Genomic DNA, 14749 nt, shown 5'->3' with positions numbered 1-14749 from the left:
AAAAATATAAATTCACTTTGAAGTGCTCTTCGCCTTTTGCCTTAAGCCCCAAAAGATAGAATTCCTCAAAGTATTGAACGTTCTCACTGCTTAGTTTTCTATGACTGACAGACTTTGACTCACGTGTTGCCTCCTTGTCTCTTTTGCAGCAGCAACTCCAAGAGTTTTACAAGAAGCAGCAGGAACAGCTCCACCTCCAGCTCCTACAGCAGCAGCATGCAGGCAGCAAGCAGAGTAAAGAGGTAGGCTGACATCACTCCCGCCGCCTGCCATTACCAAAGCCGTTGGCCAGACAGAATATGGGAGTCATGTGCACCCACCCCTCCACCCCCTCCTTACTCCATCTGCTTCCAGACTGTGGTTAAAGCAGAGCGGGGGGGGGGGGGGGGGGGGCAAATCAAGTGCACTCAAGCTTCTGATTAGCATGTCAGACTCGCTGGATGAATGGTAAAAACTGAGTGATACTGTGCTAAGAATTCAGCGCCTCCTTTTTCTGGAAGCGTGTAATATTTTACAGAGCCTGAGCCTTACTTCATTGTTCTAGATTTTTTTTCTCCTTTTTCCAAGTAAACAAGTGTCCTGTGCAACAAAGAGATGACCGCTCCTGTGAGCCTCGTGTAGGACATAATGAAAGGCAGAAGGGAGAAAGGCAGGAACACGGAGCATATAAATCTGAGATTTATACTTTTACTCTTACTTTTCTCAGTAATTAACATGGAAATGGTACAGGAAGAGAAGCCATGTAATTGTGAGATATCAGCTTTGTTGCCTGTGTTGACTTTTCTCTCTCTCTCTCTCTCTCTCTGTATCCTTCTCTCTCTCTCTCTCTCTCTCTCTGTATCCTTCTCTCTCTGTCTTCCCTACATCTTTCTCGCTCTATCTCTCCTTTGCTCCCTCCAGTACAGTGGGGCTTGCTTTAGGCAGCAGCTTAATGCGTGTTAATAACTGGCGGATACAGGCATCACTGTGGACAAAGCAAAATTATTATTGTGCGGTCAAAAGAAGTTCAAAGGCAATCTGGGGTTTTTTTGTTGCCGTTGTCCCCATTGAGTTCCGTGTTTGGAGAGAAGGGTAAGCGTAGAAAATTAAGCGCAGTGTTAAAAACAGACACACACACACACACCCACGCATGCCCACACTCACACACGTCCGCGTGCTGTCGAAGCTCCCAACTTCAAAGTCGAAGCTCCCAAATTAATGAACTGCGGGCTTCAGTTTGGACAAGTTGTGGCGTGATGCTCCCATAAATCAACATGACAGCGGAGCTCCTCGGCCTCAGATAGGGCCTGTCACCAACTCGCATCTGATGTAAACACTAGAGGAGCAAGGGGGAGAAAAGAGGGGGAGGAGATGAGGTGGGGGGGGGGGAGGTGCAATTGATCAGTTGAATGGGGCATGAGAATAAAAGAAAAGGCAACTTTTGAAGCATATTATGTATGATCACAGGAAATGGATGCAGCCTCGAGAGGCTCTCCCCCTCTCCGCCGATGTTTTCTTTCTCTCCCCATCGCTCTCTGTCTCTTTTTTTTTTTTTTCAGTCGCATTTCGAGCAGCCATCAAAAGACAGAATAAGAATTATGCAGTGACTCCCCTGTGGCTGCCAGACAATAACCCCCTGTTGTTGCTTTGTGCCTCTTTTATTTTAAAGACATCAAAATTTAGTTTTTCAAAGATCTTTAACTTTATATCTGAAGCTTGACAATAAAGGCCTGCCAGTGCCACTCTTTATCATTTGTCAGGGACTGTATTTTTCTCTCCCTCGTGCCACTTCTTGTTAACCTCTTATTTGGTCTATTGGGTCTGGGTTTTTAATGTCTCTGCATGCTGCGAGCGCACAGGAGCTGCTGTCAGCTGATGGGACCAGAAGAAACAAAATGTCAAGGGAGAAAGGAGTTAGATTAATTTGCAATACTTGATTTTTCTTTCTTCCTTTTTTCTACAAAGCCGCCCTCTGTTTATTTTGCGTTTTGAAGAAAAAAAAGAAAAGAAAAGACATTGTTGCTTGTGAACTCCCACCCCTGTGGTACTATTATCGTCGTCTTAGGCTGTCAGGGAACAGAAAACCACAGAGGACACGAGAAAGTTCTCCACCAATAGCCTCACAGAAATAGGATGGATCAGAGAGAATCACAGACCACCTGTATCCAAAATTTTACTGCGACCTCTGTGACCCGTCCATTGTTGCTCCCTCATCTTTCTCCTTCCCACTTTTGGGTTAGATCACAAATGAGCCTGTGAATGAATGTGTGCTTACTGCTCAATTATGACCCTCCGCAACTGTCAGATCGCCCTCTTCCCCCCAGATGGATCCAATGAGATGACTCCTCTCACTGTAATAGACCTACGCTGCCCAGAGCTTTATTCCTGGAGCCGCAGACTGGGTGTGGGCCAGGAGGGAGGCAGAGGAAGGGAGAGGAAGGCCGCCCGACCATTTTGACAAGGCGAACGTGGGTGGGCGGAGGGGGGCGCAGTTTATCTGGCTGTTTCAGTGGTTTCAGAGCTTCTAGCAAGTGACCTAACAGCCGCCTTGTACCAAGACCTTTTTTGTGTGCGCTCAATTGTGAGAAGTAAACAAAAGTGGTGTATCCTGTGTTTGGTAACAGGGTGCGGTGCACAGCTTGGCAGCCCCGGGACTGCTTTTAGTGCCCCCTCCTCTCTTCCCACCCGCTTGACAACTGGCCTTGTATACTCATAAACAGGCCCGGCATCCTGTTGAGTCTGAGGCACGGATATTTTATCCTTATCTGTTGGAAATACAGACGGTGTCCTGATAGATCCTGTTGGGACATCTCAGTGAGTTGCCTGTGAATTTGTTGAGAGCGACGGCTGATGAAGAGGTGAAAAGTCATCTCTCTCCTCCGTGCCCCCGTTATCTAAACAGCATCGCTCATTTGTTTTGACTCATAGGAGATTGGGGATATTAGATAATTTCCTTCTATTTATTATTCTGACTCTCAAGTCATCTTCTCACTTCCATTTTCTTTCTGCGCTCTCATATCACTTTGTCATCATATCAGAGTTCACACGTTTCACTTTTCAGAGCCAAACTCCCAACTCCCTCCAAACACCCCCACAAATCAGTAAAGCTACACCAGCATTTCATTAAATCTGTCTCGATGAAACAGCTGTAGCTCAGTGAGACCAACAGAGCGACTATCTCTCTGTCAGGCCACAGTGTGTGATTGAACGCAGCTTGCAGCACTGGTTTGGGGAAAGAGTGTATCCCTGAGCTCAGCGCCATGCCTGGGAGAGTTGTGAGAGTTGCCATGGTGGTTATTAAGCACTTTGATTTAGTCACACGTTGTTTGCTGAATTATGAATGGCTGTAATTAAATTCCTGTGGCTCTTATTATGAATGATTAACTATGTTGTTTCGTTGTTTGTCATTTGCCTCCCGACTCCTCATTAATTAAGAGAGAGAGAGATGTATAGTCTACCTGTCTTAAGTGGGTGCTGGCCCAGCCACACTAAAGGCAAAATTTATGAAACTCATACTGTGGTATTTTGTGCGTAAGCACACCTAAAGTACATTAAAACTGTTGTTATGAATGAACATGACGTTGTAAAGTGTGTAAACTTGAACCGTGAACTCGAGAGCTTTGAGCTTCAAATGTTTTTTTTCGTCAGCAGCCTACATGAATCCAGTTATATGCAAACATGCAATTCATCTGTACATGTTTGCTCTGGTTGTTATGCTTCTATAAACTGTTTGTATATTAGCTGATGGTGTGTACTTGTCTTTTAATGTAAGCTTGTGTGTTTGGGCCAACAGCAGCAGGTGTCGGCGCAGCAGTTGGCCTTCCAGCAGCAGCTCCTGCAGGTCCAGCAGGTCCAGCAGCAGCATCTACTCAACCTTCAGAGGCAGGGTCTGCTCACCATCCAGCCCGGACAGACCGGCCTGCCACTGCACTCCCTCACTCAGGGTCAGTACCTCATGTCAGAGCACTGTCCTCAACCACTGGACTATCAAGTCCACCAGTCCGCTATTTCTCAGTGGAAGAATTCGGTCGTAAGAAAACACTACAAGTCAGTGCCTGGGGACACCTCTTTATTTTCACAAGTGTTTAAGTTTGTTTGTGGATTTAAACTGATAAAATTGAGAAAGTAGTTGAGTCGAGGTCATGAGACTAAAACAAGAGAGATTGGGGTCGTACTGATAAGGTTGTTTATTTCTATATTGGATGATCCTGGCATTGTATATGAAAAGCAAGTTGAAGTCCTTCATCTGTTATTAGAGGCGATCTTCCCTCCTGAACACAACTGTTTTGTGTTTTCAGAATAAGAAAGATTTTTTAAAAATCTAAATAAATGATAGAGTCAAAGCTCTTCTTATATTTTTTTATACTGATCTAAGTGCTGATCATAGACAGTTTCACCTTAAAAATAATAGTATTACTTTGGGCCTTACAAACCTAACCCTCATGAGATCACTAACATGCACAGCCATTGGTGTGTAATTTTCTTCTTGCTTTTCTAATTTCTGTAGGAACCAATTTTGCCATCAGTTTATTAATCAACATCTTGGCTTTTGAAAGTGTATCACCGTATATTCAGATTGGTTTGATTTGCCACTGTTGTAGCCCAGCTACAAGACCTGTACAAATTTGCTTAGTCAAGTATGTAACCACATACTGTACATGGTTTCACTGAGGCAGGACACACCTACAGTAAATCCTCACTCAACACCTCTTTAGTTTACTAAATGGCATGTTCTCTTGTCTGGGAAAAGCCACTGTTTACTGAACCATTGTTGTATAATTTGTGTAGGTTTTATTCGGCTTATTATCGTCACAGGCAGTAAAGGTGAAGTTTTTGTTTTCTTTTCATCCTCACTTTGTTCCTCGAGTCTGTCCTGTTTCTGTGATTGGCATCCTGGTCAGAGCCTGCTTGAGCCTGGAGTAAGACAGCATCTATTGTTCTTAAACTGACAGTGAACTTTTCGTAGTGATATTGCCTGTTACTCCATCAATCGTGTCAATACGCACTGTTTGGCCAGGAAGTTTATTTCTTTATTTATTCTTTAATATTATGTTAAGGAGTGGTCCCCTCATGACAAAGATGCCGTCATAAGGGATTTAGAACATGACATTGACTATTCATTCCCAGCTAAGACAAACAGTTTTGAAAAAACAAGATAAGGGCAATAAAAACCGGAGGGTTTGGGGGGGGTGCTTAGGTAATAGGCAAACACAAACACGGTTTGTACAGTGGTGTTATTGTTTGGACTGGATATGGAATCACTCATCCGTTCGCAGACGATTGCCATGGGCACAGGCGTGGAGCACCGCTGTGTTGTGAATGTGCTTCACTGAAATGCTCTGTGTCAGATGCCTGGCAAACACACACACACACCCCTTAAGTAAAGCATTATATGGGTGTTATTACTAGGTACTGTACTTTTGATGGATTTCGCAACAGGACCAGAACATCCTGTTTATACTGTCATCCTAACGTTGTTCCTAGGAAACTTAACTTATTAAGAGTGGTGTTGTATTGAAGTTATTTTTTACCTAATCATTTTTTAGATACACTTTGTTCAGGCCGCCCAATTTCTTGTCTCAAAACGTTGAGATAGATTATTTGGATTAACATAGAGCTCTGATGCATCACATGCTCAGTTTACCCTGAAGCTGTAGCAAGAAATTATTAAATATACACCACCTAATAAGATACCACAGACACACTGAAACTGTAGAGAAAATATTTTGGAAAAACTATTCCCAAAATAATCATGACAGAAAATCTCACTATAATTTTGAGGGAATTATTTTATTTTTCTACCCTTAAAAATGCATTAAAATGATTTGTATCTGAAACCTACAGCATAGTTTTGGTAAGTTTTTTTTTACAGTCAACAATCATAATGAGGAACTGGATCTCCCGACATACAATTAGCTGTTTGTTTCAAGTTGCAACAACCAGTCAAACCTGGTTCGTTCGCCCTCGCAGTCCATTGATGATTAACTCTGTGCCTCTGACAGCTGTTACAACACTTAGGCTGGAGCTGCAGGCCCCCAGTTAGTCTTTCTATTCTACATATTTTCTGCTTGACTGTTTGAAGTTATTGATGACCTTTCTGTTTTCCACATCACTAAACTCTTTCATGCATCAGCGGGCCAGGCCTGTGCTGCTCAGATTTAATCTGCAATATTCAGTTAACAGTTAGCACTGCGTCGGAAGTGATGAGTTGATCTGCTCTGTTTGGGTCTCAGCGATTACAGATTCCAACTTGGGGGCAGTAAATTGGCCAGGCTTTTTCTTTTTTCTGTAACCGATGATTTTATGTGTTTCATTTCATTTAGATAACAATATAATTATTTTTCAAAGGCCACGTGAAATCCACTGTATCCATTTTCCAAGACAACAAAGAGAACAAAAGGTTTTCAAAATGATAGGTCACTGTAACAGTGTAAGGAATGGAAAGTAGGTGTTCAATCTGTATTTGCGGTTTTGCTGCTAAGATGCACTTAAGGGCTCATTTTTCTTTCAGTTTCCTGCTTTGTTAAATTGTTGCCTGAGACCGATTTGTCACTCTACGTCAAAGCGATGGACTGGAAGAATTTGTGTAAATTAGCCTTTCAAAAATGTGATAGCACTAATTAAGTATAAACTTGTAGATAGCAGTTTTGAGTGAAAAACAATTGGCACATTATCTGGAGCGTAATTTGTTTCTCTTGTCGTAAATTCTTTTGACATTAATGTTCAAAGTCTTGGAAGCGGCCAGACGGTATCTGTTATAAATTACAACAATGTGTTTGGGGAGGATATAACTTTCATAAATATAAATTTGATCCCAACACCCCCTCCCACAAAAAGCCTGTCCTCTTGACCTGATAAGTGAGTCAGTGGTAGACCAGGCTCACGTTGCTCAGGTGTGTGTGTGTGTGTGTGTGTCACATAGGTGGACAGTGTTTGTGCACATCCCGGATAAAATGCCCCCCCTCACCCTCCGAGGTTGCGCTGCATGAGAGCGAGTTCTTGTAGCCGCACTACATCATTTAAGCTGTCCAGGAGCGGCCGGGGGGACAGTGACAAGACAAATTTGTCGGTAATATGAAAGCAAAGAATGTGGCGAGCCATGAAGTGCTCACAGAACAGCAGCACATCAGGGACAGCGGTGGGTAATGCGGCTGACCTGTCAGTGATTGATACGTCCAGCGGTGGGCTACGGGTAATAGTTCCTGCAGCATTAGGACAGGACATATTTCAGGCCTAAGGGGTGCATATCAGCAGGCCAGTGATTACGGTAACATAAACAGGGGTGCAGTAAAGGTCCCAGCCTGACGGAACAATAAACTAATAGCGATGTCACTTTCCCCCCATGGCACCGGCACTGTGTGTGAGAAGTAACAGCTCGGTTTAAAGAGCCCGGAGCACTGAGGGCCATTTTTTATTTGGGGGATGATGGCCTGCAACTGATGTCATTATGAACCTTAAATCAACTTTCTGCTTGCTTGAACATGGTCACCTGGGTACAGGGGGACAAGGACAGGAAAAGGTTGAAGAGCTCGGCCTGTCTCGGTGCCAGAGCTACCTGCGGAGGTAAAATTGAGTTGGGAGGCCGGTGATCAATCAAGTGTCCCAACAACATACATTTTTTAAAGTGCTTGTCCGTATTTCCCCGTCGTAATGAGCGGAATAGTTGTGCTGAAAAATGGAAAGGGGAAAGATAAACCAATCTGGCATTTAAAGGATGGACAAACTGGGGACCCAAGAAAGAGGATTTACAGATCAATGTCATTACGTTTCCCACAGTAATCAGATGGAGGGGAACTCAATGCGTTTTGTCGAAACACAAAAAAGAATACCTGCTGAGACGTTCGTGTAATGGTGTTTTATTGTCATTTATGTGAATCATGAGCCTCAGCTGTTGTTGGAAGAGGTTAGGGTTGGACCCGAGAAGAACAAGGGAAGAGGCAAACAGAGGGCAATGAAACTATGGACTAGATCCAGAAAGAGACAGCTTGGTCCCACTCCGTTACCTCTCTCATCAGACCGGTCTATCCGCTGCGGTTTCATCTGAGTAAACAGTGGTGTCGGGGTCACCAGGACTGCTGGGTAATTGAGCCAGTGCGGGCCGCCCTGTCAAGCACATCGGCTAAAAATACATCGCCCACTGTCATCGGGCACCAAGTGGGGGGAAAATGATTGGTCCCGCTGTCGGAGCGCAGGACACTCGCATCACCAGTGACCTTCCCCTTCCAAACCCACCATCACAGGGAAAGAAATAGAAACAACAATAAAAATAACTTTTGCTCCAAAGTCTCCAAAGCACGCCATCAAAAACAACAATGGAGCCTTCTGAGAATGTGTCTACACAAATTGGCAAGCGTTGGATTAGCATGCTGTAGCACAAACCGCAAAATTAAGCATGTTTAGCCTGTCATGGACGTGCACTTTGATTAGAGCACATCAAGGCATTGAGGAGAATAAGGGAGAATACAGGCAGGCAGAATAGAGCAAGTGTGTTGAAATATCTGAATGAGGAAAGACGCTCCTTGGAACGTGGAAAGGTTATTGATTTGTCCTGCAATCATTTCCTGCTCTTTGATATGCAAACGATCTAGTGTGAATTTACAGCAATCCTATCAGACTCATTTCACAGTTCTTAGCCCCTGCGTCTCTCTGGAGTCCTCCGCCTCATTAGGCCAATGTTCTCCATTACCAGCATAATTAAAATCTTTAGTAGCTTATCAAATTAAAAATATTTTTGCTGATCGTATTGAGATCTTCACCTCATAGTTATTTTCCACAACAGGAATAAATTAAGACTAAGCATTTTGCACACAATGTATTACAATCTGGTGCTTGAAAGGAGCACTTCTGGTATCTATAGAGCTGGTGATGAGAAACGGGGAGGCGGGGAGGGGGACCCAGAGAATATAAACCCGAGCAGATAAGCATGTGCAAATCATCTTCCATTTGCCAGTGCTCATTTTGAGAATGGATTTAATTAATTGTAATGTTAAACGAGTGGTCTTTGCCCGTTTGTTCTGTGGATAAATTCAACACATATCCGAGGGCCTCGTTCACCACGCTTAAAACATGTGGCTTATTTCAGCGCATATCTGCATACTCGATACATTTCCGCACATATTTTATATCTCTCAGTATGCCATTAATATCAGAGGTAGCCAGCACAGATGTGTTCTGTTTTGGCTGGAAATACAAAGCAACAGATTCTGCACCCAAGAGGCTTAATCTTATTTTACATACTGTACCAGCTTTATCCTCATTTGTGTCAAGTGAAACAGACTTCTCCTGCTCAGTAACAGACACACCATAGATGGACACATATACTTTACATTGTGTGCCAACAAAGGTTCTCCTCTCTCAGACATGGAAAATGGGGTGCACAAACGCAGCATTATCCTTCTTCATCCTGACTCTGGCCCTGGGTGTCTGGATCACTGTCATTCGTAGGCAGAAAAAACACACACACTCTTCAGCCGTGTTTCCAGCATACGGGAAAATGTCTTCTGTCTTCAAGGGATTTTTTTTTCAAAGGGCTGCGTGAGCTGCAGTGTGCTTGACTTGTTAAATGAGGTTTAAGTCTTCTGTGTCAATTGGAGGCGGTGCAGAGCTTTAAGTATTTTGCACATTAATGCGCTTTTGAGAATATTACCCCAGGGTCCTGTTTCTAAAGGAGGCAGGGGTGGGATGTTTTCTAGTGTTGCTATTGTAAACTTTTTGTTGTGTGTGTTCTGCACATCTCTCGTGTTGAGAGAAAATGACGGTGATTATTCAGATTTCATGCCTTGTCTGGATGTTCATTATTTACTCTGGGCATGAAATTTGCGTGAATGCCAGGGATTTGTGTATACAAACACGCTCCAGATCACAGGGAAAACGGGAGGAAGAGGAGGAGGTGGCGGGGAGAGGCGGAGGAAGGCGAGAGCTCTCAGTGCATTACCCTGTAGTGGAATATTTTCTAATTAATACTCAGCTTTGTTTACAGACCCTTTGATTTAATTAAGTGATGACGAAGAGAGTTGGATTAGCTGTTAATTGATTTAATTAACCAATTTGTTTGTCTCAGGCATGATTCCAGCTGAGCTGCAGCAACTGTGGAAAGAGGTGACGAACGCTCATGTGAAGGAGGAGCACAACATCAGCAGCAACAATGGCCACCGGGGCCTTGACCTGTCCTCCCCGGCACCGCCAAAGAACCCACATCTCAACCAGCACTCCTCCACCAACGGGCAGTATATGAGTCACAAGAGAGAAGGGTGAGCCACTTGATCTGCAGGGTCCTTTATCATTTATTTTTTTTTGCTTTCTTTCTTGTATTTGTGTGTTCCTTACATCTTTTGCATGCGCTCACAATGCAAACATGAGCCATTTAAGACATGCAAGCTCAATATATTCACAGCTATTAGCTTGTGCAACTAAAGTTTTCCAAAGCACCTGATCCTTAAATCATTTGTAAAATACAAGTGGCAATTAAACAGAAGAAATGAACTTCGCTGAGATCTTTGTCTAAAGCAAACAGAGGGACGACAGAGTCACTGTTCATGCAACTGGGGATTTCAGAGGAACACCGGGAAGGAAAGCCGGGATTTGGAAAAATGTGTATCGAAATAGGATCGCCATGCACTTCATGTGGGGTCAGGGCGATGACCCCTCTCTTGCTATTGTTTTAGTCGAAGTGCAGCTGTGACCGAAGATGCATTTCCTTAAGAACATTCGGATCATCTGTGTCTTTTCAGAGAAAACATTCCTTTGTGTTCCAGGAAGTTGTTGACGCAGAATCAACCTGTCAGGTTAGAAGAAAAGAAAAATTGCAAGAACAACAAGTTATAATACACCAAAGGACACTGGGCGTTTCATATTTTCATTGTGAATCATTTGTGTGCCGTGTTTGCTTTCTCAGCTATGTATGTCTGTGTGTCTTTAAGGAAGGAATTAATTTTGCATCTCAAACATTTGCTTGTTTTCTTGCACCAAAGCCTGATCTTTGAACTGCTTGTGAGGAGCCTCCAGGCACAATGAGCTCACTGCATAACATCTGACTTGTGTTCCAGTGATCAAAACCTGCACGTCATTATGAAAGCAACGCACATGAGAACATGTTTAGCACAGTAAATCAACGGGCCTTTGTAGGTGAGGAGGGGCTGGTAGAGAGGATCTGAGCGACACCAAGAGGAAATGCTCTGATCCAGTGATTGAGAGATACAAATGGAAAGCAGCTATTTCTTTTCAAGTAGCGTTGTCAGATTGAAATGGCTTGATGACATACTACCTGTGCAGACTTATCCTCCTTTGCAGGGGTTCAGCGCTGCCTTCCAGCACACTCACTGGAGAAAAATTATAAACTGGGCGTTAGTTGCTCCCACAGTTGAGGATACTGTCCTTCAGCTTGCACTTCTTCATCTAGCATGTGGCTCAAAGTTGTTGTTTTTTTGCGTGGCTGAAGACAAATTGCAGAGGGGATATTGACTCGCTCACTCCATCACACATTGTCGCAAGCGAGCAAACAAGGTGAGCATCGACAGCAGTGAAAAAGTCGAGAGCCAGCCTCAGCTGAGGGCTCCATGAAACATCGGAGAAGACATAACACAAGAGCTGGCAGCCCCTCTGCCTCGTGCTGACTGTCAGAGATTAAAGAGGATGTCAACAGCAGTTTAACACAAGCTTAAGTGAGGAAGGCAGTCTCTGTCTGAATATTCTCCCAGTATCTTAGATCTGTCAGAAAAACTGAGCAGGTGATTCTCATCCACCACATCTGCTACAAGAAGTCGTGGATTACCTACGCACATTCAACTGTGCAATTACTAAGACCAGATGACTGATACAAAGCGAGCACAAACATTCTTTATTAAATGTTGAATATAGCAAATTTTGATTCACACAACCAATAATCCCTCATCGTGACAATTATTGGGACTTTTAAATTGCAGAACTATCAAGAGCATTATTCCTCTCTTTTGAAGATGCAGACTCAATTTTAATCAGACTCCATGGGAAGAACAATGAAATATTATTAAGTATGATTATTCTAAGCAAGGCTCTGAGAAAACGTCTGTGTTATAATCCAGGGATTTGAATAATCAGGTTGAAGATAATGGGCTGGGCCGGCCCGGGCGTAAATAGAGAGCATCCACTCATCCTCCCAGCGCTGAACTTAATGAACTTTTAATTGATGCGGTTTTGCAAGTCCTTTTGTCATGCAACAGAAACAAGCCTCTCTGCTGATGGGCCTGTTTTCCCGACTGGCTTCAGATTGGTTTACAGCAGGCCCTAAGTACCATGTAGTTAGTTTCATGTGTCATATAAAATCTGCCCAGGCACAACGACGCCTGCAACTAAAACCTTAAGTGCATCCACAGGAATCACTCACCGGCTTTGCACTTCCGTCTTAAGGAAGGAGGAGAAATTCAATCACTGCCGGCTTGACACACCGAAGACGAGGCGTGCGTTCCTGCTTTTAGTTGTCTCAGAGAACACTCTGGCAAGGCAGGCTGGGATTTCTGTTTGTCTGAATATCATCTCTGATATGACCAGGACCTGAGTCACTCAATCTGTCAGCGCGTTGTTGTTTCCCAGCCCGTGAAACTGTGATGCAGAGATAGAGATATACCCCTGTGAGCCAGGTCATCTTTATTCAATGATTTGCTTATTTAAATGAAATGTGCCTGATCTGTATCTGACACAAATTCCCAATGCAGTGCTGCATCAGCTTTGTAAGGGGGAGCATCCTCACAAAGCACTTGGCCCACTTTACTTCCCAACAACCATCAGTAACCACAGCTCGGGGACTGTAACGCAGCAATCTGTTAAAGAGATAAATAATCAGATTTGGCACAGCTATCCCATCTCTCTCTTGCCTTTCATTTGTCTTACACTAGAAAAAACTGATAATTAAATAATTTAGGGTAAGGCGTGCAGTGGCACAGAGACGGCGTTAGGAAAGGATAGAGTATAGAGAGTTAAAAAAGGGGAGGGGAGTGGGTATGGATGGAGGGTGGAGGGGGGAGGACACGAGGGAATAGGCTAAAATCAGTACCAACGATGAGGGAGAGTGTTGTGACTGGTTTCACACACTGTGGCCAGACTCTGACCTAGCACGGCAGACATCAATCTTCCCACTTTTTGTTGATAGATTGAGTCCATCAGCGCACGATGCCATAGATCACGACTTGTTTATGGCCCAAAGCATCTCATCAAAAGAAGTGAACTAGAAAACAACTGGATACCAGCTGTCGGAGCCATCTCTGTGTCTGTCTCCACATAAACACAGAGCAGCACCTGAGAGGTTTGCACGTTTCCAGTTCGGCTCTATAGGCACTTTAATGTTCTTTCTCTTCTGAAGGAAGCTGATGACACGGTTTTTCCTCATCGCTGTTACAAGATCATTAGAGTGTTCTTCCCCCCGGCTGCCTGACAATAATAACATCCTGACAGACCTGTCGTGGGTGCAAGTCAAATTTAACACTGTGCAGTGCAAGGTGCTGCAGAGCTTTTTTTTTTTTGTCTCCTGAACATGTTCTCAAATAGAAGAAAGCCCCAATGAATCCTACACTCTTCTTCTATTACACTAATGTAGCTCATTTGGTGTAAATTCTGTCATTTACCACTGTTTAGCCATCTACCGTTTAAAAGGGCTCTTCTGCCGCCAGCCCCTCACTGCGCTTAGTGCTCACTGATTCCCAGCGCACTCCACATTTCAGTATCTTATTAATACAGAATTAACCAACAAGCCCGCTCGCAAAGAATTAAAAAAGGATCTCTTTAAATTAAAACTGGCGTTACCTTCACCAGTCCACACATTTCCTTGTTAAAAACTCATTATTATAGGTCTTCTGCGTATCTATTTATTAGCAGTATCAAAACAGAGGTCTTAATGTGAATGCATAATTCATAATTGAATTAAAAAAATTCTGACTTTTAAAATAGGGAGAAAAAAGAGCTGCTAACCACATTCATGAATGCTTGACTGCCTCCTAATTGCAGTGCAATTATCACATGTTATGAACAATGTGAACTCTTAAGCAAATAATTATAACACAAGGAAACCTGCGACGACCTTTAAAATTTCCTACTTGAGGTACAGCTTTACTAACATTGATACAAATGAGATTTTAATCTGAACATCAGTTTGCTTAATCCTGCAAAATTGGCACGGCACATTTAGATTAGTCTCTTTATTTTTACCTCGTTCGCTTTACATTTTGAAACCCTGGCAGATGAATGATTGGCTAAGCATTGCAATAGTTAGTTATTTGCAGTATTAATTTGTCCTCTGTAGTAGAAGTATTAGACATGATCTCTTATTATTTCTATGTATATAAATGAGACTTTAGTGGCTAGAGTTACTCCCACATGACAACCCAAACAGTTTGTGGTGTAATGAATCTCCTGCTCAGCCCGCTGTCCTAAAGAGCAGAGCTCAGACTGGAGGAGAAGCAGCAGTGCTGTGCTCACGAGCCACCAGGAGCACAGGTGGTAGCGATATAGGCCAGTCCCCCAGGCTCTTGTAGCTCAAAGTTGTGTGTCTTGTATAGTGCCTGTGTCCATATGGCTGCCTGTCTCGCACTCTTAGCAGACACTGCCTGCACACAGACCTCTCTCTCTCTCTCTCTCTCTCTCTCTCTCTCTCTCTCTCTCTCTCTCTCTCTCTCTCTCTCTCTCTCTCTCTCTCTCTCTCTCTCTCTCTCTCTCTCTCTCTCTCTCTCTCTCTCCCTCTCTCTCAGTGCTGATTGTGGTTAGCTGTGGTTGCTCGCCTCTCGCCATATGGAAGATGTTGTAA

The 14749-nt window shown here is 43.6% G+C and overlaps 1 protein-coding gene across 6 annotated transcripts in view; it reads left to right on the top strand.

The window, feature by feature from the left end:
• The window catches only part of foxp1b (forkhead box P1b), a 150915-nt gene that overhangs the window by 119582 nt on the left and 16584 nt on the right, over positions 1-14749 (top strand). For 5 of the 6 annotated variants that reach the window (XM_061069372.1, XM_061069371.1, XM_061069374.1 and 2 more), the window contains 3 exons: positions 150-242; positions 3773-3923; positions 10040-10229. In XM_061069372.1, the coding sequence (XP_060925355.1) occupies positions 150-242; positions 3773-3923; positions 10040-10229 (434 nt within the window). The remainder of the gene's footprint in view (positions 1-149; positions 243-3772; positions 3924-10039; positions 10230-14749) is intronic. The other variant, XM_061069375.1, reaches the window with a different exon arrangement.

Source organism: Limanda limanda, chromosome 4 (assembly GCF_963576545.1).
Source record: "Limanda limanda chromosome 4, fLimLim1.1, whole genome shotgun sequence".
Lineage (NCBI taxonomy): Eukaryota > Metazoa > Chordata > Actinopteri > Pleuronectiformes > Pleuronectidae > Limanda > Limanda limanda.
This window is presented reverse-complemented; position numbering and strand designations above follow the sequence as displayed.